The sequence below is a fragment of the Centruroides sculpturatus genome, unplaced genomic scaffold, assembly GCF_000671375.1.
Source record: "Centruroides sculpturatus isolate CEXI.00-Female unplaced genomic scaffold, Cexi_2.0 scaffold138, whole genome shotgun sequence".
Classification (NCBI taxonomy): domain Eukaryota; kingdom Metazoa; phylum Arthropoda; class Arachnida; order Scorpiones; family Buthidae; genus Centruroides; species Centruroides sculpturatus.
Genome location: NW_019384434.1, coordinates 800,174 through 826,948, shown reverse-complemented (window position 1 = coordinate 826,948; position 26,775 = coordinate 800,174). Strand labels below are relative to the sequence as shown.

Below are 26,775 nucleotides of genomic sequence, written 5' to 3'. Positions count from 1 at the left end.
CCAGACTTCCTGGTATATACTCCATCACACTTAAAAACAACATATGGGGCAAGGACTTGTTATATATTGGTTCTACCAAACGCTCCTTAATTACCAGTGTAAGAGAACACTGAGCATACATTCAACATGGATGGCACAGTATTGTGCCATCCATGTTGAATGTCCGCTCAGATGTCCAGATCGGATGCATATCCTTGCCATGTATGCATCTGATCCAGACATTGAGGTGGAGTTTGACAAGGCCATAATTGTCGTCAACACACCCCACCAAGACCATCTTAAATGGCTAGAAGCCATAGCCATTTATAAAGCAAGCCGAGAGACCACCTGTGTCAACTAGAAGGAGGAGCTTAATCTGTCACTAGCCTGGCAGGCCCTCATAGATGCCAACCCGTAATTATATCCATCAGCGCATGATTGCATTTTGTGAAATGGATTTTGTCGAAATGACATTCAATTTTGTTTTAAATCTTTGTTCCATTCTGAAGCATTCTAAATCTATTTGTCCTGAATAACTTTTAAATAGTTTGAAAACATCTGTAACCCACTGTATTTTTTACATGTAACACATCAGTAACAGGTTACAGAAGTGAGGATTTTACATAGGGACAATCAATCAATCAATCTTTTTTATTAAGGCACCATAGAAGTACATGCCCGGTACCGCGAGGCATAGCCGGGCTACAAAACAAGATTACAGGTGAATTACAAGTTGTAAGAATTTATGCAATGCGATACAGCAGTTGAATGAAATGTAATAAAATACTACAAAGCAAAAATCATTAAAGCTAGTGAAAAATACAATAAAAACAAATAAGAGTATAATTAAAACTAAATTATAAATGACTGTAGAAAAGGTAAATAATCAAAATTAATTAGCGTGTTTACACAATGGAATATAATAGAATAGTGAATAGTACAATATATATTATGTAATGACAGAGGAAAAAATATAAATAAAAGTATGTACATATATACAGGACATGGGCAGCTAATGGCTGCAAGTGATACAAAATATTACAGGTAGTAAGTACAGAGAAGGGTTACTGGTTGGAGGTGGCAGTAGAGATAACACCATGTTTTTTCACAAGTGCATCAAAGGCTGTATACAGTTCTTTGTTCTGAAGAAACTCCTTGTGGTGGCATGGCCAGGGGATGTTATTTTTGGAGGCTATTAGCTTGATGTTCGAACGTTCAGTTTCCAGGCACACACAGCTGAAAATGTGATGGTCGGTGTCATCAACTTCATTACAAATGGCGCACAGTGGGGTGTCCTTGATGGCAAACCTGTGGAGATAACTGGAGAACTTTCCATGATTTGTTAGGAACTGACATAAGTGGGTATTGAGCTGTATCCAGTTGAATTTGAAGTAATCCTTAATGTCCGGAATGTAACTAAAAGTAGTGTTATTGTGGTTGTCATTCCAGTTACACTGCCAAGAGTAAAGAAGATCTTCGAAAAGCAAGTTTTTAATAGCAGAGTGACTAATTTTGTCATAGGCTATGTCCAAGGAGTCATTGTTGGCTGCTGCCTTTGCCAGTTGGTTGGCCCGCTCATTTCCGGCAGTACCCTGATGACCACGAGTCCAATTAATGTAGAGGTGGTTTGTTGAGTTGCTGAGGTGCTTTCTGATGTTAGTTGCGATGGGGTGTTGTTTCTTGCTGTTAATGATAGAAAGAGCAGAAAGACAGTCTGTGAGTATGACTATAGTTGCATGCTTGTAGTGTGCCGAAACCCAGTTGGTGGCCTTGCCAATAGCAGTTAGCTCTGCCTGAAATGCAGTACAGTGGTCAGATAACCTGTACTGTTCACTGTGAATTTCATGGTCATCCTTGTAAGCCACGAAGGCACAGCCAACCTTGCTGTCAAGTTTTGAGCCATCTGTAAATATTTGGACATCGCTGTACTGCGGAGGGTTGATGTTTAGATAGTTGTGGACATATGGAGGAATGGTGTCAACGGGATTGTTTCTTTCAAGCTGATTAGCTGAGATGTTGCAGCTGAATGTGCTGATATCATGACCCCATTTAAGGCTCCAGAAGTTGTAGTAGAGATTGATGATATCCACAATAGGCGGCTTGCGAGTAATGACTTGTAGGCTGACATTTGGTGTCGTCCTGTAGGCCTTTGAGATAAGTAGAAGGGCTATGCGCTGGGAAGAGATAAGTTTTCTTTTGAGGTGGACTTTACATAGGGACATAGGGAACATCCTGGGAATCTCTCCATACTGGATTGGTCTTTTCCATTACGTAAGATGTTGAACAGAGTACAGCATTTCCTGTATGCCAGGGTAACCTGTCGTTTCTTTGCGATGGTGCTGTAAAAAGACCTCAAGAGGGGGTTGAACATAAGAGATATCCTTACATTTTCCATCCTTGTGTTACTGTTTAGTGCTGATCCAGTATGGAGAGATTATCAAGCATATATATCGTCCCACTTAGGGATAACTGGTTTAACAGGGATTTGGTATACATAGGTTTGACTAAACATTTATTGGGGGTTAGGTTAAAAGAGCATATCTCTGATATACAGCTCAATAGATGCACCACCTCTCTCTCCACTTATGCCTCTGATCCTGAAATTGTGGCAGACTTCACTAGAGCACAATTTGCACCTCACATTGACCACCTGAAATGGTTAGAGGAGATGGAGATTTTTAAGACTTATCGCACATCCACATGCATTAATACAAGGGACGAGATTGGCCTTTCCAAGGCATGGCAAGCCTTACTACATATGGAGTGATAGCATTTTATATATGGAGTTTTTGTAAATAGTCTAACTTCAAAAATTAAAATATCACTATTTATTAAGTTGTGAAGAAAAATATTTGATGGGGAACGTGTGAGATTATTATTTATGTTTTATCTCACGCTCATGTATGTTATGTATTTTGACATATCTTTCACTAACATTTGGATATGGATTATTAAGTTTGAGCACTTTCAAACAAGTCACATGATGGAATACACAAATGAACCAAACTTTTGAAACATGTCAGTGTTTGGATTTGTTCATTTTTTCATATTTGAGTTCGATCCAGCTGAATTACCTGAAGAAGAACCCTGAAGGGGTTAGGAAAATGTTTGTTTTGGAAGATTAAACTTTGTACTCACCGGTTATAGGTTCAAGTAGGTAATATTTTGATTATTCACATATATATAGATAGATATTAGGGTTTCTGAAACAGGATCCCGGGATCCTGGTTGTTTTTTTAACCCGGGAAATTTTTCTTATCCCGGGAAATCCCGCAAATTTCTTAAAAATTCACTTTTTTTCTTATTTTGTGTTAAGGTTGAGGAGTTTTGCAAATAGAAAGCATAATTAACTCATTCACTGCCAGAATACATTTGTATTTATTAATTTTAAACCTACCTATTAGTTTTTTTAAATTTTTGCTCGTTATAGCATGTCACAAATGGTCAATAATCAATATATAGCTTATTTGTGGCAGGACTATAAAAATTCTTTACTTGTCGGAACCTGTAATATCTGGAATAATTGTGCTTACGCTGTCTTGAGTTTTAACCATGCCCAGTAGCTTCAATAAATGCCTGACGCCAGATTGTGCAAATTGGGCAAGGATACAAACGAGTACAAAGTCTGCAAGTATGAAGTTTTTCTTCATAAACCTGATTATTAAAGCCAAATGAATTGCCGAATTATCGAGCTCTAAGCTTGATGCCGCTATTAAAGCAGCCAAGGTAGACAAATCAAGAATACTAGAGAGCGAAAGAAGTACTACAATCTCGAAAACGAACTCGAAAGCTTCCAGGCTACAGGTGAAAAAACACATAATATCTGTCTTCTCTTAAATGCATTAAACACTATTCCAATCACATCAATTGAATCGGAAAGGGCATTCTCGGTGGCAAGACTTTTCATTACTAAAATAAGAATTAGAGTGAGTTATCGGAGTATTGACCATCTTTGCTTTTTAAAATCTTATAAAAGTTTGCAATATTTTGTATTATATTTTATTTAAAAAACGAAAATTACCTTCTAAATTAGAAGTTCATTTTTTTAATTTTTAACTCAATTCAAAACATTTTTTTTGTTGTTGTTGTATGCAGTTTCCAGCAAACTTTAATTAATTTTTTTCTATTTGTGAAAATTTCTACGTTATTTAAAGGTAATTTTTATTATAGGCCTATAGACCTAACACAGCATTATTAATATGATTTTGGAGGTTACAAAACTTTAAAATTACTTTAAAAAATGGAAAATAATTATATCATTTGATTTCAAGATATTTTGTATACCTTAAAAATAATTAATTCTATCCCGGGACAAGCAAAATACCGGGAAATGAGAAACCCTAATAGATATATCTATGTATAGGGTTTTTCTTTATTTCTATATCTTTATATCTATGTAAAGGTTTTCCTTTTTTACTTTGTTATACATGGCCCTCCCTTTTGTTCTGTAGCACCTTCTCATTGGGTTTGTGCGAGAAGCCAGAGGTTTGACTGGATGGTAAGTCATGTGTAGAGGACGTATCTCCCCGGGAGATATAAATAGCAGAACAGTGTGTGAAGGAGAACATTTTTCATTTTGTTTGCCTCGTCTGTGAAAACCTTAGAGGATGTGTTAATGAGTATTAAGAGAGACCACCCAGGAAGAAGAGTAATAACTAGATTCAAGAGACTACCCTGAGAAAGGAGTGCAATCTGATCCCATCGAGTTGATGAACATTTAATTTTCGGAAAGGACTATAATAGAAACAAGAAGAATCAATGGGAGGATCACTCATAAACATTAGTGTTCATGTGGGATGATTAATGGGTTATATCTCTGATTTTCATCTATGGGAAGGTGCTGTGAGTAACCTGGGTTCATGTTTGATCCCTCTGTTGTTAATTTCATAGTCTTATCTTGTTACACATTATCGGGTGAATCTCAAGATAGTATTCCAATGAATTTTGGGTAGAAGAAGAGTGAAGGCAATTTTTTTTGTAATGCAAAAGTTGTGGTTAATACCCTATGTGTTTCCTGCTTATTAATTATTGTGTTAATATTAAAGACAATTGTTTGATTGTAAGCAGACATGTTATTCATTTGTATAAACCCATAGACTCAGGTCTAATGGAGGAATCAACAAATATATGACATTTCTGAATATTTATACTTGCAATTAACTGCTTATTCTGCATTGAAATTATGGAGTTCAAGTCATGATGTCCTAATCTTATATGCCACAAATGGATGCATCTCTTCATATCATTAATTACAGTAAGCACTTGATGAGATTTATCAAGTTCATACAAACATGTTTGCTGTTACTATTGCTACTGTTATTCTGTTTTTCTGGTTAGAGCAAATGTTACCTTCAAATTTTTATGAAAAATCCTAATTTCATTAGTATTCTGATTTCTAACAATATATGAGAAAATTGGCTGTAGAATGTTCCTGAAACTGCATGCTCTCTATTCGCATCAAGATGTCTTTCCCACTAATTGTGTTGCACTCAGTGACAAATATGGGAAGCATTTTCATCAGGCTATTGCAGTCATTGAGAAGTATTACAACTAGTGTCCTGCAGTGTTGGCAGAGTACTGTTGGATAATCATGAGAGATTCTCCAGAAATGAAATATAAGAGATAAACAAAAATGATGTTTTATTTGAATTATGTACATGCATTTCCTTTTTTCTTCTGTAACTCCCAAACAAGAATCAATCTCACATTTCAACGTCATTTTTGTGTTCAGTATCCAAAAATTACATAAGATTAGTTAATCATGTTTCCATTTAAAAAACATGATATTTGAACAGTCTTTACTAATTTTGAAATTTGAATCATTGTGGTATGTCACATATACTGTAGTAACTGGAAGTGCATGTTATTTTTTTCACCAATAAGCCTGAAAACTTGTAAAGTAACATAAAATTGTAACTTTACAAGTTTACAAATGTAGCCTGAAAACTTGTTAAAATTAACTGGAAACCCTATATATGGAAGTATGGTCATTTATATTGGCTACACCACAATCCATCAAATCAGCTACAGCAATACACAATATTCATACACAAATTTGTAACATGGAAAGCAGCTGAGTCACATGGATTTGAAAAGATTACCTTTGCAAAACAAGGTTAAAGAAAAACAAGCAGACATATTGATGTTATTGGACAAGTCTGGATGTGACTAATGGTACTATCAGAACTTTCTTCAGAGGAAAGTTTGAAAAGTCCTCAATACATGGAAGTGATAGAAGAGATTCTGAAATTGAATAACAGTTTATTTGGAATAACTGTTATGAAATCTGTGATTTTACTGACAAGAAGTGATTAACATTTTAGTTTTTTGTCTGACTACATTTATTTTATTCATTTATCAAATTGTTTATCAGTAGTTTATCAGTTTAAAGTAGTTTATCAAATATTTTGTTATTTCAATGAAATTATTAATCGAATAAAAATATATTTATTTACTATAATTGTGTAATAAATATGCAATTATTGCTGGTGTTTATTTAGTTATGCACTTGTTAGAATATGAGGCTAATAATAGTTTTAGTTAATTTACCATTTTTATTATTATATGTTCATGTTCAAATTAATTAATTAAATTAATGATTTTGTATTACAGTTATTGAAGTTAGAAGTTAAGCTAACCTTAGTCTCTAAGTAACTATAGTGTCATTATATAATATTTAAAGATTTCCATAACCAAATGCTACTGCTGATACTTTTTTATATCTCTACTGTATATTTTAGGATACATCCATTGAATCTTGTTTATTTGGCATCTTATTGAGATTTAAGAGGGTTCTTGTAGCACTTTCCTATTGGTTGCAATTTGTTGGGAACAGTCTGAGACCACTGACTAGTTTAATAGTGAGCATTGGCATTAAACATGCAACTATTTGTATTGTGAGTGAATTAAAAATAAAGTTGGCTGGTAATAAAGTAAAATTGAAAGAAACAAATTTTGAAAGATGAGTATCAAGGAGAGTTTCCCTTCCAAAATAGGTAATCTCTGTAAGTGAAGTTACCTTAAACCATGATCACGTGCAGTTTTTTAACATGCATACATGCATAATGTGATTTTCTGCTGATTTTTCATGCATAATTGTACTGCATGTAATTGCCAGTCCTTGAATTTGACTAACTGAAAAATACTGAATTATCTTCTCTGCATCTGAAAAAATTTCAATATCATATATATAGTTTATGAGAAGATATCTTGTTTAATGTCCTTGACCAAGCTCTCTCTGTAATAGCCTTTCAAACTTATATACTGTGGGCTTATGTGGAATGAGTTCAGTTGGAAATAAATGATGGGATGGCTAATATGTTTCTCAAAAGGACCAGAAAATAACTTTTCTGTGTTTTTCTGGATCAAAGTAAACAGAGAAAGAAACTTTAAATTGTAAGTAATAGATATGTATTATATCAATGGTGCAGTTTTCTTTATATACTTTTGAAAGGTCAATTTTTCAAAGAAAATATTTCCTCAAAAAATTGATGAAACTTTATGGGTTAATTCCACAGAAATAATTGCCATTTTTAGCCTGGACCGCATTTAATCAGAGACAAAAGCTTATCTTCGTATTCTTTATTTATTTATTTACTATGCATTTCGGGTACAATATTTTTGTGTGACTTGCACCCCTTTTTGGGTTTTACATTTCTATAAATTGGTAAATTCGATTATTACATTTGTTATTACGGTAAATTACAACAATTTTGGATATATTTACACAATAGTTAACTAACCTGTTTTATGTTTAGACATACATCTGCCCAGTGTTGATGTTGTGTCCTCTAAGGCATTTATAGACCGTTTTCCCCTCTTTTTGTTTTCTTTGGAAAGAAATGTAATAATCGAATTTACCAATTTATAGAAATGTAAAACCTGAAGAGAGGTGCAAGTTACACAAAAATATTGTACCCTAAATGCATAGTAAATAAGTAAATAAAGAATACGAAGATATGTCTTTGTCTCTGATTAAATGCGGTCCAGGCAAAAACACGGCAGTTATTTCTGTGGAATTAACCCATAAAGTTTCATCAACTTTTTGAGGAAATATTTTCTTTGAAAAATTGATCTTTTAAAAGAAAAAATTTTAATTATTGAAGGTCAAGTATTTAAGGTTGTAGCCACTTGCAGACAGTCATATAATTATGTCATTCATAGCTGACAAACATCCATGGCTTGTGGTATCATCAAAAATACACAAAAATTGACATTAATGTGGAATATCACTGTGTAACAAGTGATTGTGTGACAATAAAAAAAAACTCATTTGTGATTGTATACATAAGGCAGTGATTCTGCATTTGCGTTTTGAGGGTCTGTGATAAATGGAAAAGTGTTTTTCGACCAGAATTTTTACGTGAATATCATTTTAGCATGAGGATATTACGGAAGCACAGCTAAATAAGTCAATTTGGCAAAAGATACCCACAGAAAAATAGTAGTTTTAGAAAGTCGCTGCTATCACACACAATTGCAGATTAATGTTACTTCTAGCAAAGCAGGATTTCAATTTACTCATGGTTTTAGTTATCTGTTATGGTGTTTGACTGTGAACATTGAGTTGCTTGTACATGCTATAGTAGAAATGTTAAAAAAATTATTTGCCAAAAATTTGTATTTGGAAGAATTTGCCCATTTTGAAAATATGCTTAAAATAAGAAGAGAGAATTAATAGTTTCATGTGCCAAAAATTGTTAAAAACAGTGGGAGTGAAATGGAAAATTACCACGATACAGACTCATTTAAAAGTCATTGACTTTTTTCTGCTCGAAATGGCTCTCAGCGTACTGCCTTCTGAAGAGTGCCTGATCTAGTTCCACAGCTACGAGGGTCGTTCAATAAGTCCTTAGAAAAAGATAGAAAAACAAATTATTTTAGGTAGATTTTTTTTTATTTTTCAACATAATCTCCTTTAAGCTCTATACACTTTTCCAAGCGTTTCTCCAACTTTAAGCCATCTAAAAAGTAAGATTTCGGAAGGTCCTCAAAATAGGCATTTGTTTGGGCAATGACCATCTCGTTTGACGTGAATCGTTGTCCACCAAGCCATTTATTTAAATTTGGAAATAAAAAAAAGTCACTGGGGGCCAAATCTGGTGAATACGGTGGATGTGGTAATAATTCAAACTTTAATTCCGTGATTTTGGCCATCGAAACTGCACAGGTATGCACCCGTGCATTGTCTTGATGGAAGAGGATCTTTTTCTTTTTCAAATGAGGACGTTTTTCCTTGATTTCTTCGCTCAACCGGTGCAATAATGATGCGTAATACTCTCCAGTTATTGTTTTTCCTTTTTCCAAGTAATCGGTGAAGATGATTCCGCGTGTATCCCAAAAAACCGTGGCCATCACCTTCCCGGCCGATTTCACTGTCTTCGCCTTCTTTGGAGCCCTTTCGCCTTCAAAAACCCACTGTTTTGACTGTTCTTTGGTCTCTGGAGTAGTGTATCCATGTTTCGTCCACAGTTATGTATCGACGCAGAAACTCGTCAGGATTGCGACGAAAAAGTGCCAAAATTGCCTCAGAGTCGACCACATGATTACGTTTATTCTCCACTGAGAGCAAACGCGGCACCCATCTTCCCGAGATTTTTTTCACACCCAATTTTTCGTGCAAAATTGAAAACACTGTACCTTGTGATATGCCTGTGGCCTCAACTATTTCACGCACTTTGATTCGTCGATCACTCAAAACCATATCGTGGATTTTGTCAATCATTTCGGGAGTAGTCACTTCCACTAGACGTCCCAAACAATGTTCATCTTTTGTGGATGTACGACCACGTTTGAACTCATTTACCCAATTGTAAACAGTTGCAAACACAGGAGCAGATGTGCCATGAACTTCATTCAACTCAGCTTTGATCTCTTTTGGTATTAAGCCTTTTAAATATAAGTGTTTAATCACCGCTCGAAACTCACTTTTTTCCATTTTTCTAAATAAACAAAAGTTTCTTGCTTCAATTGACAATAAAAATTAAACCATATGATGGATATGACTGAGATTTTCACAACTGTCTAGTGAGACATCATGCTTACAAAAAACGCGCCATTTTTTAGGCTACGAGCGCCATCTATTGGATTTTCTAAGGACTTATTGAACGACCCACGTATTTAAATCATTTTAAAGTAGGTTTTTCTTAATCTTATTTGCCAGTATCATTTCATGTCTGCTTTGCCATCATCATCAAGTGTTGTGAGATCAGCTTTTTCCTTTTGTTTCAATGGTCTGAGACAATGCACATTTCGTCTACATTGTGTCTGAGAGGTTTTCTTTGTTTCATGCCAACACATACTTCTGAAGTTGATCAGTTTTCACTTATTTGTTTATTTTAGTTACATTAGGAAAATCTGATTGAAACAAAACACTTGCATAACAATAAAACCCATAGGAACAAAAATAAATAACAAATAAAATGGGCAAAAAAGGTGTAGCAGAAAAGACATTAGAACACATTAAAACAATTACAAAAATGAAAATAAAATTTAAGATATAAAGAGTACATTTTCAAGTGTTTTTAAGATGAGTAAAATAACAATCCACAAAAACCTTTTTTACAAGTGTTATATCCGTAGTAAACTCCACAAGTACTTTCAATGCAGTGTTAGGTTGTTGGAAGTTGTTTATCTTGATGAGTAAAATTTTCATGAAGTAGGTTTTTGAGATTATTTTGTAAAATATGACAAAAAAAAAGATCTTTGGAAAAGGACAATCAAAAATCAGGTGTAAAAATACATTCAGGGTTATACAGATTACTCCAGGTGTTTTAGTTGAAGTCATTCAGACTGTTATAACCACCTAAATATTTAAAGTATAAAGGCTGGTTGAAATATTTGATACATTGTATAAAGGAAGATAATCTCAGTCTGGATCTGGCAACATTCAGACAAAAGTAATAGGCAAATGCAGGGTTTATTTAAAATCAGATAAATTTGGAGAATTTTTCTAGAAGGGAATACAGTTTACACAGCTCAGATTGGTAAAATGTAATTGGCAAGAGATTGGAAGTTTATTAAAAAAAAATAGAACTTAATTGCTTTGCGGTATTCATTAGCTGGCATAGCTGTAACTAACTAAAGCTTCTCACCACACTGGGGTTGTATAAAACAAAACACACACTCTATAACCAATAACCGGCGTGAAATATCCAAAACTGGTAAACGTTTTTGATGCCCCTCCTGTGCTCTTCCTCAGGCTAAATTTGTTTTTTCCATTGGAACTGGATTCTTTAATTTGAATGTTTTTAACTAGGAGCATGCTCTGCTTCCTAAAGCTCGAATATGGAAGGAATCCACATGCAGCTTCAAATTAATTTTCGTTTTTGACCAATGGGGATATGTGATGTGCACCTTATAGTAATTACCTTTATCATTTATCAATTTATGATTTATCGCCTAATAAATATTGCCAAGCTGTTGAGAGATTCATTTCATCCTTAAAATTAATGCACGTTAATTTGCGATCGGCTTTACAGAACTTAATATCTATTTCGAAGAAAAAGGTCCAGACAATTCCACGTGTTTGGTGAGAGATTTTACTGTTTTGTCAACATGTTCTGCAAACATGACTTTATTATTAAAAATGTTCAAAGGCTGGATATGGAACCTAATTAAAAAACCTGTTATTTGTCATATACATTAGATTTTCTAGGGTTTTTTAAACTCTCCAATCTGTGGCCACTGAGGAATGTCATGAGCCTCATCCTGGATTTGACCAGGCTCACATTGTGACTATACATAAACAGTTATGCAAACTATAGATTTACTTCCTGACTATTTTAGAACTGGATGAGTGGCTGTCCATGTTTTGATAGACATTAGAATACTAACTTTATGGAAACATGTCAGAGTCTTACAAACAGAAAACTAGAAATGGAGTTTGTGCATCTGTGAAAAATAAAACAGGAATAATATGCACAAGATAAGCATAAGCAAATGGATGGTGTAAGTAAGTTGAAGATGTTACATAGGACTTACAATCAGTTCAAGTGATTCCCCACATTAAAAAATACAGTAATACCTCGACTTATGCTACCCCGACTTACGCAAACCCGGAGTTACGTGATTTTCAAATCTCGTCAATTCATCCTTTGTTTGAGTGCCACGCAACTTTCGATTACTCACTCCCCCTATATTATTGTTTGGCTTACATGTTCGGACGTGTCACGCAGAATTGACGCATAGCTACAATTTATTTTGTGGTACTTTTGAAACCGTGCTTGTAGTTATTAGTAGTAATTCAAACACAAATAATTATCGTATTTATTTTCAGGCACTTGGCAATTCTTATCATCAAGTTTTTATTCAGTTGATACATGTTGATATTACACACGTTTCGGGCATTTATTGCCCCTCTTCAGCCAACTAAAAACAAAAGTTCAACATTATAAAATTACAACAACAAACATATTAGGTATTGTTTTTCTAAAAACATACCTTTTTAATTTACAGGTTATCAATATATTAAAAACCACAGGTTTCATCGCTTATGTTTACTGGTTGTTATGGAATTACAAAAATTTCTTGGCGCTTAACACACTTTAATCTAAGAAAACATACGGTTTATGTTATCTAAAATATTTTAAAACCTTATTTTTTATGTGGATTTACATGACAAATTTACAATGAAGTACGTACCAAATTATCTGTTTTTCGTTGTTATAAAATCTAAACACTTTAAAATNAAAAATGCATAAATAAAAATCTAAGTATTAAAATTAATGAAAACTGGCTAAATATCTTATAATCTGCAGAAACGATAATTTATGTAGAAGGTAATTTCTTGAAATATTTTATGTAAACAGGATTTTTAGAATGAAGTATTTTCTTGAAAAGAAATAATTTGTATAAAAAAGACATTTTAAGAAAAAAGATATTTCATGTAAAAAGTAATACTGCCACAAGGTGGCCTGCTAGTCATATGACTATAGTAACCAGTGGTACGCTTAACTGGGGGAAACAAGAGGGGGAGGAGAGGTCATCCCAATAGTTTGCAAAAAGAGGAAATTGCATGATTTTGAAAGACAAATATGTCAATTTTAATATTGTTGTAAATGTATAAGAAAAATTTTAAAGTGTTTAGATTTTATAACAACGAAAAACAGATAATTAGGTACGTACTTCATTGTAAATTTGTCATGTAAATCCACATAAAAAATAAGGTTTTAAAATATTTTAGATAACATAAACCGTATGTTTTCTTAGATTAAAGTGTGTTAAGCGCCAAGAAATTTTTGTAATTCCATAACAACCAGTAAACATAAGCGATGAAACCTGTGGTTTTTAATATATTGATAACCTGTAAATTAAAAAGGTATGTTTTTAGAAAAACAATACCTAATATGTTTGTTGTTGTAATTTTATAATGTTGAACTTTTGTTTTTAGTTGGCTGAAGAGGGGCAATAAATGCCCGAAACGTGTGTAATATCAACACGTATCAACTGAATAAAAACTTGATGATAAGAATTGCCAAGTGCCTGAAAATAAATACGATAATTATTTGTGTTTGAATTACTACTAATTTATTTTGTGTTATTTATTTCTGTGTTTGTTATATCTACGGAGACTTCAGAGACTTTATGTGGTGATTTCTTGTAACCGTGAACGAATCAAAAGAAGAGATAAGATTAACGAGAACATTTATTAGCTTACATACATCCGACTTGGATTTTACACAAATTGTGAAATTATACCCTGACTTACACGGTTATTGCTTGGTCCCACCTATTGCGTAAGTTCGGAGTATTACTGTATTCAAATTTTACTAAAATCTAAATATTAAAGCTTGTCGATCTCAACAATGAAAAGTAGAACAAAATTAATAATTTTAATTAAGTAAGCAATATTTACTTTGCCTGTGACCGGTTCCCTAAACTTTGACAGCTGTTATTTTTAAACTTTGGGGGATTACCCATAAGCAAAATAAATTATGCACATAGCTATTACAGTGCATATTCTATTTAAACTGGTCTACAGCAAAATGGAATTTAGTAAATAATGTAAACTGATGATGATTCCATTAGTTTTATTTTGGATAATTACAAGAAAGTTTGATATCAAGTTTTTTGCATTAATTTCATATCAGCTGCTATCAGGATATATAAGTAAGTGACCTTTTCACATATGTGTAATTCTCTTCAAACTAGTTTCCAAATAATATAATTCTATTATTTTAGTCTGAAGTAACTTTTTATGAAAGTAAATTTTTTTCTTCGTCAGCTAGCTCAAATACTTTGAGATTTATTGATTAATACAAATTTAATATAGAGATAATTCTTGCCTTTGGGTGCTGCAAACCGGCTGACCTTTAGAATTGATAGAAAATTGTATGATTTAATTAAGAACTTAAAAATAATTCATTTGAACAATTTTGACAGAAATTCGCTGGAGAAGGATTACGAACATTGTGCCTTGCCAACAAAGAGTTAGATGAAGAACTTTTTGAGATGTGGAGGACAAAATTACATGAAGCATCGTAAGTATCACTTTTGAAATTATAAAAGTTAACTAAGCCCTTGGATAATGTTAAAACATTTATTGTAAATCGAAGAACATCTTTAGAAGATCGAGAAGATAAAATCAATGCAGTATATGAAGAAATAGAAATGGGACTTAACTTGATTGGCGCCACAGCCATAGAAGACAAATTACAAGATGGAGTGCCACAAGCCATTGCTAATCTGGCTTTGGCAGATATTAAAATCTGGGTACTCACCGGTGATAAACAGGGTAATTTCTAAATTCCAAAATCACATTCTTGTTCTTTCTAGAATTTTTAAAATGTTAGTTATTTCAGAAACGGCAATCAACATTGGCTATTCTTGTCAGCTGTTGACTGATGAAATGGTTGATATATTTATTGTTGATGGTGAAGAATACGAAGAAGTTCAGAAACAATTACGCACATTTCGAGAAAACATTGCTAATGTCTTAAGTCACTCTAAGGGTGCACCCGAATGCAGTGTTGTCACCTTTCAAGACGATTTTGATTCACCGAACGATAATGGTACTGGTGGATTTTCCCTCGTTGTGAATGGTCACAGTTTGGTATGTGTATTTAAGACATTGTTTCATAGAAAAGTAAATAAAAACTGTACAGTTTTATTTTAATATGATATTGCACTGAATCGTTTTCAGACCCATGCACTTGATTCTTCCATGGAGCTTCTATTTTTAGAAGTTGCTTCGTGTTGCAAAGCAGTAATTTGCTGTAGAGTCACACCGTTACAAAAAGCATTAGTAGTGGAACTGGTCAAAAAGCACAAGAAAGCTGTAACTCTGGCAATCGGTGATGGTGCAAATGACGTTAGTATGATAAAAGGTAACGAATGACATTTGAAGTGCTCTGGTGCTTATTAGTGAAGAAAGTTAAATTGTTTTCTATTTCTTTTCCCCCAGCTGCTCACATTGGAGTCGGAATAAGTGGACAGGAAGGTATGCAAGCTGTGTTAGCTAGCGATTTTTCCTTAGCTCAGTTTCGTTTTCTGGAACGCTTGCTCTTGGTTCACGGTCGATGGTCTTATTTCCGAATGAGTAAATTTCTTCGTTACTTCTTTTACAAAAACTTTGCCTTTACTTTATGTCATTTCTGGTTTGCATTCTTTTGTGGATTTTCTGCACAGGTTAGTATTAAAGACATGCTTAATTCTCTTACATAATTCTGTGGTTTTAACAAAAGTACTTACTTCAGACAGTCTACGATCCTGCATTCATTTCATTCTATAATGTGTTTTATACATCGTTACCTGTTTTAGCGCTAGGAATCTTTGATCAGGTGGGTTTTTTGTATTTACTTTATATTTATAAACTTCTATTTTTTTATTCTTTAATGTTTTTATAGGACGTGAATGACAAAAATTCTCTAAGGTATCCAAAACTATATGCCCCAGGACATTTAAACTTATTATTTAATAAGATGGAGTTTCTGAAGAGTGTAGCACATGGGATAATCACATCATTTATCTTATTTTTTATTCCTTATGGAGCATTTAAGAATTCTGTTGATCCACACGGAATCAATCTGGATGATCATCAGCTGTTTGGAACTGTTGTATCTGCTATCCTCGTATTTGTAGTTACGGCCCAGGTAATTGTTAAAATTTAAATTAGTAACATTCTACTGTATTTTAAATTGACAATACTGTTTTATTAACACAGATAGCTCTAGACACTGCCTATTGGACTGTATTTAATCATATCGTCATTTGGGGGAGTGTTGCGTTTTATTTCGCCATGACTTTGTTCATTAACAGTGATTTCATTGGAAATTCGTACATGGGTGCTTTTCGCCTTACACTTAGCTCGTCGCTGTTCTGGTTTACCACGTTTTTGACACTGGTCATACTGCTGTTGCCGGTAGTCATTGTCCGCTTCTACTATGTCAACGTGCACCCCACGCTGTCGGATCGCTTGCGACTGAAACAGAGACGCACCCGCTTGCGATCGAGGCCGTCGGAACCGCAGATGCGCATAGCCAGCGTTCGTCGAGCCAGCAGAAGATCCATTAGATCTGGATATGCTTTTGCCCACCAAGAAGGTTTCGGCAGGCTCATCACTAGCGGAAAAATCATGAAAAAGAGTAAGTCAGGCGCTTTCTCTAACAGTCTACATCCACCCATGGTAAATCCAACTGTCTGGGGTCCTCGAAGAGCACCCAAAGACAGTACCTCTCCTATTGAAGTGTGATAAGTTCTTGCACTCCTCAGTTTGTGACAAACACAGTGTACACTGCCGTGCAAGTGTTTATCGGGTCCAATATTTAGAAAATTCTATGCAAATTGAATATTTCAAGATTCTAAATTAATTTCTATTTTTTGTCTATGGCAGAATGTAATATTTCAATGGCTTTAGATCATGCTGTCTTACATAAAAAGTCATTGGAGTGAATTTACCCAAAGATAAGAAGCGAACAATTCTAGATAAGTTATTTATCTGTATATAAATGTATACATAATTATTTGTAAATAGCTCTGCGTCTCACCAAATCGTCCACGTAACAGTACAATCATTGTCAGGTAAGTTGCGAGGTGTTTGTGTATTTACTTCATTGTGTTTTAGCAAGAAACCAGAGTATAATTATGTTCTATACATGTTTAGATTTGTACATAAAACTCCTAAATTGCATTTTGTAATCAAATGAGAGCAGTAGATACTGATTCTCTCGCGATAGCGATATCGTTCAGTCGACATTCAAACTTTTTATAAGGCATAATAGATTTAGTATCGAGGCTTCCAGGAGCAGACATAAATATAAACATATCAAAAATCGAGTTTCTGTCGCGAGGACCATTCTCGACTATAAAGTCATGTACAAGTACTGTACATAGTTACAAACTGTGTCGTAAATATTATGACGATGACATAATTAGCATAATAATAATTTTTCATAAGAAAAGATGGATAATTATGCTGCTGTAAATATAATTTATTATAGTGTGTAGTAAATTTATTCCTAGGATATCGTGTAGTTTCATTATGAAAGTTACCTTGTTACCGATTTTCTCAAAACTATCTCGTACATAAAAGGAAAAACCAAATGTGCTATTTGTTTGTATTGTTTGCATAAAAATAAGAGAAATATTTGTATTCTTCTAGTAATTTTTAAACCTGTTATTGTTGCGAAAACGTCCTTTCTTGTCTTTGAAACAAAAAAAATAGTCTTTACAAAATACAAAATGATGCTTGTAAATTTGATTTTTGCATGAACTCGAAAAAAATGTAAAAACTTTCTTGTATATATATATTATTAATTAAAAATGTTTTGACATGGAAATTCATATTCTCCATCGTTGTGTCAGAATGTATGATAAATATAAATTGGTTAGTTCTATTTATTGTTGAAAAGAATTATCTGTTGACAGATCATGTCTGGAATAGCTGCGGTAATGCGCCATCTGGGTAACAGCTAAAGTAACTACTACTATGCAACGGCAGTATATAATTATGGATGCTTTATTATGTTGTGATGTGTGACGAAGTTTTTACTACAAAGAAAAATTTTTATGCACATTTAAGAAATGTATATCAATTACAGCTTTACATTTGATCATTATTATTGTTAATTATATGTTAAAAAAACTGGTGCCTAGATGTCTACAGTTTTCTTATTTTGTCACTCATTTTAACGAATATGATTGCTCATGTTAATAAGTTAGGGCTCGCTCACTTTATATGACTGCTAATTTATAAGTAGTATAAAAGAGCAATTCTCAACTTTTTTTGGCCTGCGGACTGGTAAAATTTGTGAAAAAAATTTCACACACCAGGTGGTTTTTTAACAAAGAACTTTTTACAAGATATTAAAGAATTGCTATAGAAGTAAATTGTAAAATTATTATTATCATTTACTTAAAATAATATTTAAATGTAAATATAAGTAATTATTATAATTATTTTATATAAATAAATCTTTGACAAAAATGACAGAAAGCCATCATAAAATCACAAACATTGCATATAGGACACAATAAAAAAATCAGTCTCATGATTACTAAAAAAATTAATAGTATTTACTAGAAGTATAATTTTTATTGTTGTTTTTAATTATAATTATTAATAAATAACAAACTCTTGACAAAAATTACAACAAAAAATCGTAAAAAATTACTTAAAAAATCACAAATTTATTGCATATAGGTACCAACAAAAAATCAATCCTATAATTACTAAAAATTATAAATTAAAATTTTTTTATTTGGTATACATTGTTAATGAGAAGATTGCTGCTGCTCTTCTTTAATTAACTTTCCAATTGTGGGTTGTGAATTAGTCAAGCTGAGTCAGAGCGGTGAAATAATTGAAAGTCGATTTCTAAATTTATTTTTTATTACCGTCATAGTTGAAAATCCCGCTTCACATAAATATGTTGTTGCGAAGGGAACTAACATTTTCATGGCTTTCTTGTATAGAGATGGATATTCATTTATCGTTTTGATCCAAAATTCATCTATAGACGTTATTGAAAACCTAGTTTTTAACATAATATCTAAACTAATCTCAAGGATAGACTCATTCTGTTACTTAAATCTAATTTACTACTGTCATATATTATGAAAGGGTTTGTAATCCACAAATTCCTTTCACATGGGGTTTGTTCACATGGGAAATATTTTTTGAAACTTACTTAAAGATTGTATGTGTTGCTCAATGATTATATTTAATTTTTATAGGTTTATATCTTCCTGTGAAATAAACTCAGAATAATTATTAAATATAACAATATTATTTTTTACCTTATCCAATCAAAAATCAATTTTTTTCTTAAATCCATCTATTTTATTAAATAAATGAAATTGATTTATTACAGTTCCTCATAAACTTAAGTTTAAATCGTTAATGCGTGAAAATATATCACTTAAATATGCTAGTTTTGCAACCCATTCTACATTAGACAAGGGAATTCTTAAAGGACTTTTTGCTACAAAAAGTATTTCTACTTCAGTCCTTAATTCAAAAAGCTTGGTTAAAATCTTACTTCCGAAGAACCATCTAACTTCTGTATGCAGCAATAATTGTTCATATTGTGCACCAACTTCCCTACAAAATATTGCAAATAATCTACAGTTTAAACTGCTATTTTTTTATGAAATTAATAATTTTTATACAGTAGATTCCACTAAAACCTCATTTAATTCTGTGGATAAACTTTTCGCTGCTAGATGTTGTCTGTTAATTATACAGTGGGTAATCAGTAAATCAGGATTAGCTACTTGCTGAATTCTTTTAGTAACACCACAATGTCTACCAACCATACTAGCTGCCCTATCGGTGCATACATCCAGGGCCAGATTTACATATGGACTAGTAGGGCTAAGTCCTGAGCCCACGAAAATTGAATTATCATCAAATAGCACCCACGATTGCCGTAGATAATCGGGCTATATTTCGGAAATATTAATTATGAATTATAAATTTGGCACACAATAATTCATAATTAATATTTCCAAAATATAGCCCGATTATTTACGGCAATTGTGGGAGTCTATTTGCTAAACATCCGGTTTAGGTATATGTTAATATTTGAATTATTATCGTTAAATTTTTAATACTTTTTCATTAACAATGAACATTTATCGTCGTTCAACACCATTTCATAAATAAATATATTTCAATTCTGATTTTGATGTTATTAAAAATGAATTTTAAACCCCAGTTTAAAGATTATTAATTTAACAAAAAATGGGGCCCCATTGGTCTTCAATAAGCCCTAGACCCAAAAGACCTAGATCTGCTCCTGCATACATCTATGCAGTTTTTTCAATGTAAAGAGTTTAATAAAATAAGAATTAAGTTCATTAAAAATCTCATTACTTGTTTGTAGGAATTCAATTCTACACAACGCAAGAATTCTTTTTTTATTTTTTCGAAAATTATTTAATATATCTGACGTAGCAAATTAATATGGCCTTTTGAGAAATATTGCATGATTCATCAATAATTTGTATCGCAAAAAGTTTGATTCCTTTATCTTGTGTAGTAACTGATGTTCTACATTCTCTGATAATTTTTCAATTCTTGTACTATCATTATATAAGGGGAAGATTTAATTTTTATCAGCAGCCGAGGATCCAAACGTCTATTAAAACTGGTTTTATCAAATATTTCCCAGTGGTAAACGATTGTTTCGCTTTAACAGTTTTAAGTGCAAATAGATATGAGCATTTTATTAATGACTTATTCTGAACAAAGTTTTGTTTAAATGTTTTTGCCTGTAATACTAATTCTTGTTTTTGTGCTCAAAATAATCATACGGTTTATTTTCTAGCTCGGAATGTTTAGACTTCAAATATAACATTTTTGGTGGTTTCGTAGTGTTACCGGAGAGTCGGCACCTCTAGTGCCTCGTCAGGATTGATATCACCGTGTCCCAATTGACACGGAAACCGAGACGGCGTGTTGATTCGTTATTAGAATGTAGGTCATGCAAGCGTGCTTGGGCGATCGGATTCGGGATGGAGGAGGGTTGAGAGACGGCGACCGGAAGTGAATCCCTCGGATGCCAGGTTAACTGAACAACTATTTATTTGTAAAGGAAAATACATTGTATACAATTTATATCATTAACGAGTTATAAATCAAACCAAACTACAGTACTCCTAGATACTGTGTTTCCATGGTTCTCGAGAGAGAGTTTACAGTGGTTTGCGAGTCGACAAATACTTGGATTAATTAAGATGCTCCACAAAGTGATGATAGATTTCGTTGAGATTATGGAGTCAGTTATCGTTCTCAAAGCGTTTTAAAAGTTCTGGGTCAAGATCGTCGGGACGCTGGTCGATTTTGCCCACGTGACGCCACTCTCGACCAACGGCGCCAGTGAGGACAGTAGTCCTCACTGGTGAGACTACTGTCCTCACTCACTGTCCTCACTGGTGAGAGTCCTGTCTTCACTTGATCAGATTTCACCCTCGACCAACGGCACCAGTGAGGACAGTAGTCCTCACTGGTGCCGTTGGTCGAGGGTGAAATCTGATCAAGTGAAATTTTGCACAGGCACAGAAAATTTTCTGAAGACTAGTCCAAGAGGAAAGGGCGACGACTGACTCTTCGGCCGTCAATTTTAATATTGCCCGGCTAGGAGGTCAGCAGATTACTGGAATGCGTTATTTTCGCTGTCCAGAAATTGTAACTGGAGCTTTTTTCCAGAAGTAGATTCAAGAACAATTATCGAATAAGTATGACGATATCAACGATGTATTGGATTCTCACAATAGCATCATTTACTAAAACTTTATGCTAAATGATACACATCACATGTACTGTCCATCTTCCGCAGATTTGGGCCAAAAAATAAAACTATACTTTAAATATTTATTATTGCTTTTCCAGATAAAATGTTTTTTTTTTTTTTCCGGTGGACACCCAAGTTTTGTTTCACTCTGAACTATTATTCAAAAATTGAAAAAGCGTGCCTTGTTTATGGTTCATGTTATTAAAAGCTAAATTTTTTTATTACCATCTATAAAAGTATTAAAAATTAAGAATAAACTTACTTAGTATTTGCCAGAATCTGTGAGAATAAGCTTTACTTAAATTTACCTAAAAATTCTATGCAGATATTTAAATTTTTCGTCTGGACGCGGTCAAACGTAGGATACAAGATTAAAACGGTATTTCCATTTTCTGAAGTTATTCGTCTATTACTTAAAAACTTATCGGTAGAGAAAAGACTTTTTTTATTTGTGAGTATGACCTTTACTTAAATTTACAAAAAAATTCTATGTAGATATTTAAATGTTTTGTCTAAACGCGATCAAATGTCGTAAACAAAATTTAAAAGTTGATTCGATTTTCTAAACTTATCCGTCTGTTACTGAAAAAAATTATTAACAGTAAAATAACACTTTGACGTTTTTTATCTGCAAGTATATGCTTTAGTTAAATTTACCTAAAAATTCTATGCAGATACTTAAATTTTTCGTTGATACGCGATCCAACGTCCTAAACGAGATTCAAACTGTATTTCGATTTTCTGAAGTTATTCGTCTATTACTGAATAAAATTATTAGTAAAGAAAATACTTTTTCACGTTTTTTTTTCGTGAGTGTAACTTTTATTTAAATTTAGGAAAAATTTTATGTAGATATTAAAACTTTACATCTGAACGCGATCACACGTGACCGTAGGGTCGGTGTCTCTTTCACACCATGTCAGGATGTGACACTACCTAAAAAGAAACGCTAAAAAGATTAATGAGTAACCACCAACTTATAGACATATGGAGAAAACAACACCCAAATGAGAGAACGTTTACTCATATAACCAGTAAATGTAGTACAAGGATTGACAGGTTCCTTGTCCGATCCAATCTGGAAGAAGTCATAGAACGCTCAGACATCGAACCATGTTGTTACTCAGATCATGAAATGATAACGATGAAAATTAACACTATCCCTCATAGCAAACGGGGCGAAGGATACTGGAAACTAAATAATAAACTGCTAAAAAACGAAGAAATAATTGAGAATACCAACAAATTTATAGAAAAATACCTACAAAAGCAAGAAGAAAAAGATATTATTCTGTGGTGAGACAACTTCAAGACAGAAATAAAAACATTTCTCATAAAAATTGCTAGGAAAAAATCACACGAAAGGAAATCAAACGTAAAATATCTAAAGAAACAATTAAGATTACTTCTGAATTCGCCCCATGAGGACAAATAAAATTAAACAGATAAAAGATGAAATTAAAGAAATAGAAAAAGTGGAAGTAGAAGCAGCAGCGATTAGAGCCAGAGTCCAAATCCTCGAAGACAATGAACGACCGACTAAACATTTTATACGAGTGGAAAACACAAGAAATCAAAACAAAATCAGACAAATACGAACAGAAAATGGAATTATAAATAACAGAACAGAAATACTCAATGAATGCCACTCGTTTTTTTACAAAATTATACAGCAAAGACAGCATGGTAGCTACATACCCAGAAAATAAATTCATAGAAAAAATAACCCAGATAAGCACCGAAGATAAAACAAAGATGGAAGAAAATATAACTGCCAACGAATGCTGGAAAGCAATTAAAGAACTCGGCGAAAACAAATCTCCAGGTCTAATTGGCCTAAGTAAGGAATTCTATAAAGTGTTCTTCAGGCAACTGGCCAAACCCCTGACCACCCTCTTTAATGAAATAGCTAAAAACGGCATTCCTCACTCGATGTACAAAGGAATAATCAAATTGATTCCAAAGAAAACCGATGCAACTCTGTTAAATGACTATAGACCGATTACACTTCTAAACGTGGACTATAAAATCCTGGCAAAAATAATATCCTCCCGCCTCTCATCAGTTCTCAAAAACATCATCAGCCCGGAACAATCGTGTGCCTTGCCTAAAAGAAAAATACACGACAATATCTATCTAATAAGAAATACAATAGACTACATCAACCAAAAGAATAGTCCTTGTTGCCTCATAACAATAGACATGGACCATGCATTCGACAGACTAGATCACCAGTTTATGATGAACGTACTAAAAAATTAGATCTAGGAGAAAAAGTAATTGAAATTATCGAGACTTGCTACGCAAAAATGAGTAGCACAGTACTTATTAGATGGATGTTTCAGCGACTTGATAGACATAGAGATCAGTCAGACAAAGGTACCCCCTGTCGATGTTGCTCTTTGTAACTGCAATAGACACATTAATCAGAACAATAAAAGAGGACAAACATATAGAAGGTCTGCGAGTTCCCGGGAGAAGAACTCAAACTAGGGTAATAGCGCATGCAGACGACTTAACCTGCTTTTGTACTACCGAAAAGAGTATAAGAAGGCTAGCTCAACTACTGCAACAATTCGAAACAATATCAGGGTTAAAGGTCAACGTCCGGAAGACGATCGGAATCAAATTAGGCGGCTGGCGAAGAACACCGATTTATCCGCACAACCAAATCGAATGGAAAACCGAAGCAAAAATCTTGGGGATTCCTTTCGGTGAGGTTAAAGAAACATTAAAAAGAAAATTTGACTCGATAATTGAAAAATGCAAAAACATAGTAAACAACGTGAACAGTAGAAACATCAACCTCAGAGGGAAAGCCTTAATATATAACACGCAAATATGCAGTAAGATCCAGTTTATGGCAAACTTTATCTCAATTCCCCGCGACGAAATTAAAAAATAGAATCATTAGGCTTTAAAACTTTAATATGGAATAACAAACCAGATAAATTAAAAAGAAACATAATGATTAACAATTTAGAAGACGGAGGAATAAACATGACTCATCTGGAAACGAAAATCAAAGCTCAAATCCTCAATCACTTAAAAGAACTAATTGTGGGAGACAATAAACTGTAGGCACCGTTAGCCACATACTGGATAGGAATGAAATTACGAAATACCAACAAATCCTTAAACTCAAATCTGAAAGCGAGAAGCTGGATATTATCACCCTTCTATCAGGAAGCATCCAAAATATATACAGAATTCGTAAACGGGCAAATAGACATAGACTGGGAGAAAAGTAACACCAAGTCCCTCTACCACACCTTATTAAACAATGTAAAAGAAGTACCACATATTGTAAAAAAACGTCCAAATATAAACCACAAGAAAAAATGGCAGCTCATCAAAGAAATAAAAACCCTTCCTAAAAATACCGATATGCACTGGATAATATCTCACGATCTCCTAGCTACCGGACACTTCCTCCACTATCGCCAAATAGTATCTCAACTCGACTCACTGTGCAAAGTATGCAACAAAACAGAAACTATAGAACACCTTTGCCATGATTGCCAGAGAACAAAAGAAGCGTGGAAATACACAAACACGCTTCTTGCATAATGCGAAAAATGTAAAACCCTAAAATTAACCCCGAAGACAGCGATTTTCGAACAAAAAGAAGATTGGTGTAAACAATGCCAAATAATACTTGCCGAGACAAGATTCGTACTGTGGACAGCAAGAAATGAAACCCGATTTGATAAAAAAAATTGACGGATCTAAATATCAAATACAAACTAAATTACAGGTTAAAAACAAGCAAAAATGTGGAAAACGAAGCTAAACGACGTGCATTTCGATAAAACGTGGAATAAATATAATCTTGTGTAATTACTTTCTGACTAACTTTTCGAGTTATCGCAATCTTAAGGTCTAAAATTCGATTATGCGTAACAATTGGTATTCCTATTAAATTTGATTACTGTCGTATTTAGATTAAACGCTTATATATATACCTAAAATTTTTATACTTATTCTAGTGCAAAATCGTCTGACGAATGTAATATCGTTTGAATTTTTTGTTTCTGACTGTAACTTTTCGAGTTATCGCAATTTTAAGGTTTAAAATTCGACTATGCGTAACTATCGGTTTTCCCATAATATCTGATTACTGTCGTGAATTCAAACGCCATTAGATTCAAACGCCATTAGAGTCGTCAAACGATTTTGCACTAGAATAAGTGAAAAAAATTTTAGAAATATATATGAGCGTTTAATCTAAATACGACAGTAATCGAATATTATGGTAAAACCGAATGTTACGCATAATCGAATTTTAAACCTTAAAATTGCGATAACTCGAAAAGTTACAGTCAAAAACGAAAAACTCAAACGCCATTAGATTAGACAGACGATTTTGCACTAGAATATGTTAAAAAATGTTAGGTATATATATAAGCGTTTAATCCAAATACGACAGTAATCAAATCTAATAGAAAAACCAATTGTTACGAATAATCGAATTTTAGACCTTAAGATTGCGATAAGTCGTAAAGTTACAGTCAGAAACGAAAAACTAAAACGCCATTAGATTAGTCAGACGATTTTGCACTAGAATAAGTATAAAAATTTTAAGAATATATATAAGCGTTTAATCTAAATACGACAGTAATCAAATCTAATAAGAAAACCAATTGTTACGCATAATCGAATTTTAAACCTTAAGATTGCGATAACTCGAAAAGTTACAGTCAGAAACGATAAATTTAAACGATATTACATTCGTCAAACGAATCTGCACTAGAATATGTATAGACATTCTAGATATATGTATAAATGTTTAGTCTAGACACGAATATACAAGTTGCTATTAGAAAATGATGTATAGCCACAATAATCAAATTTTGACTTCATAAACCGAGATATCTCCAAAAGTTACAGTACCAGACTAAAAATTTAAATGCCATTAGATTCGTCAGACGATTCCGCACTAGAATATGTATAGACATTCTAGATATATGTATAAATGTTCAGTCTAGACGCAAATATATAAGTTGCTATTAAAAAATGATGTATAGCCACAATTATTTAATGTTTACTTTATAAACCGCGA

The 26,775-nt window shown here is 33.2% G+C and overlaps 2 protein-coding genes and 1 pseudogene across 2 annotated transcripts; 1 reads left to right on the top strand and 2 right to left on the bottom strand.

Annotated features, from left to right (window-relative positions):
- Positions 1-1,043: 1,043 nt before the first annotated feature.
- On the bottom strand, positions 1,044-2,201 carry LOC111619815. The gene has a single exon (XM_023361634.1). It carries the CDS (start codon positions 2,199-2,201, stop codon positions 1,044-1,046), a length of 1,158 nt encoding a protein of 385 aa, XP_023217402.1.
- Positions 2,202-8,818: 6,617 nt separating this feature from the next.
- On the bottom strand, positions 8,819-10,741 carry LOC111619856 (annotated as a pseudogene).
- A 2,033-nt stretch (positions 10,742-12,774) lies between these two features.
- Positions 12,775-18,273, top strand: LOC111619855 (probable phospholipid-transporting ATPase IM). Its single transcript, XM_023361679.1, has 9 exons — positions 12,775-13,096; positions 14,362-14,459; positions 14,535-14,713; positions 14,781-15,031; positions 15,122-15,305; positions 15,383-15,606; positions 15,675-15,758; positions 15,825-16,070; positions 16,142-18,273. The coding sequence occupies exons 2-9, from the start codon at positions 14,431-14,433 to the stop codon at positions 16,667-16,669; spliced, it is 1,725 nt and encodes a 574-aa protein (XP_023217447.1). The 5' UTR covers positions 12,775-13,096; positions 14,362-14,430; the 3' UTR covers positions 16,670-18,273.
- Positions 18,274-26,775: the final 8,502 nt, after the last annotated feature.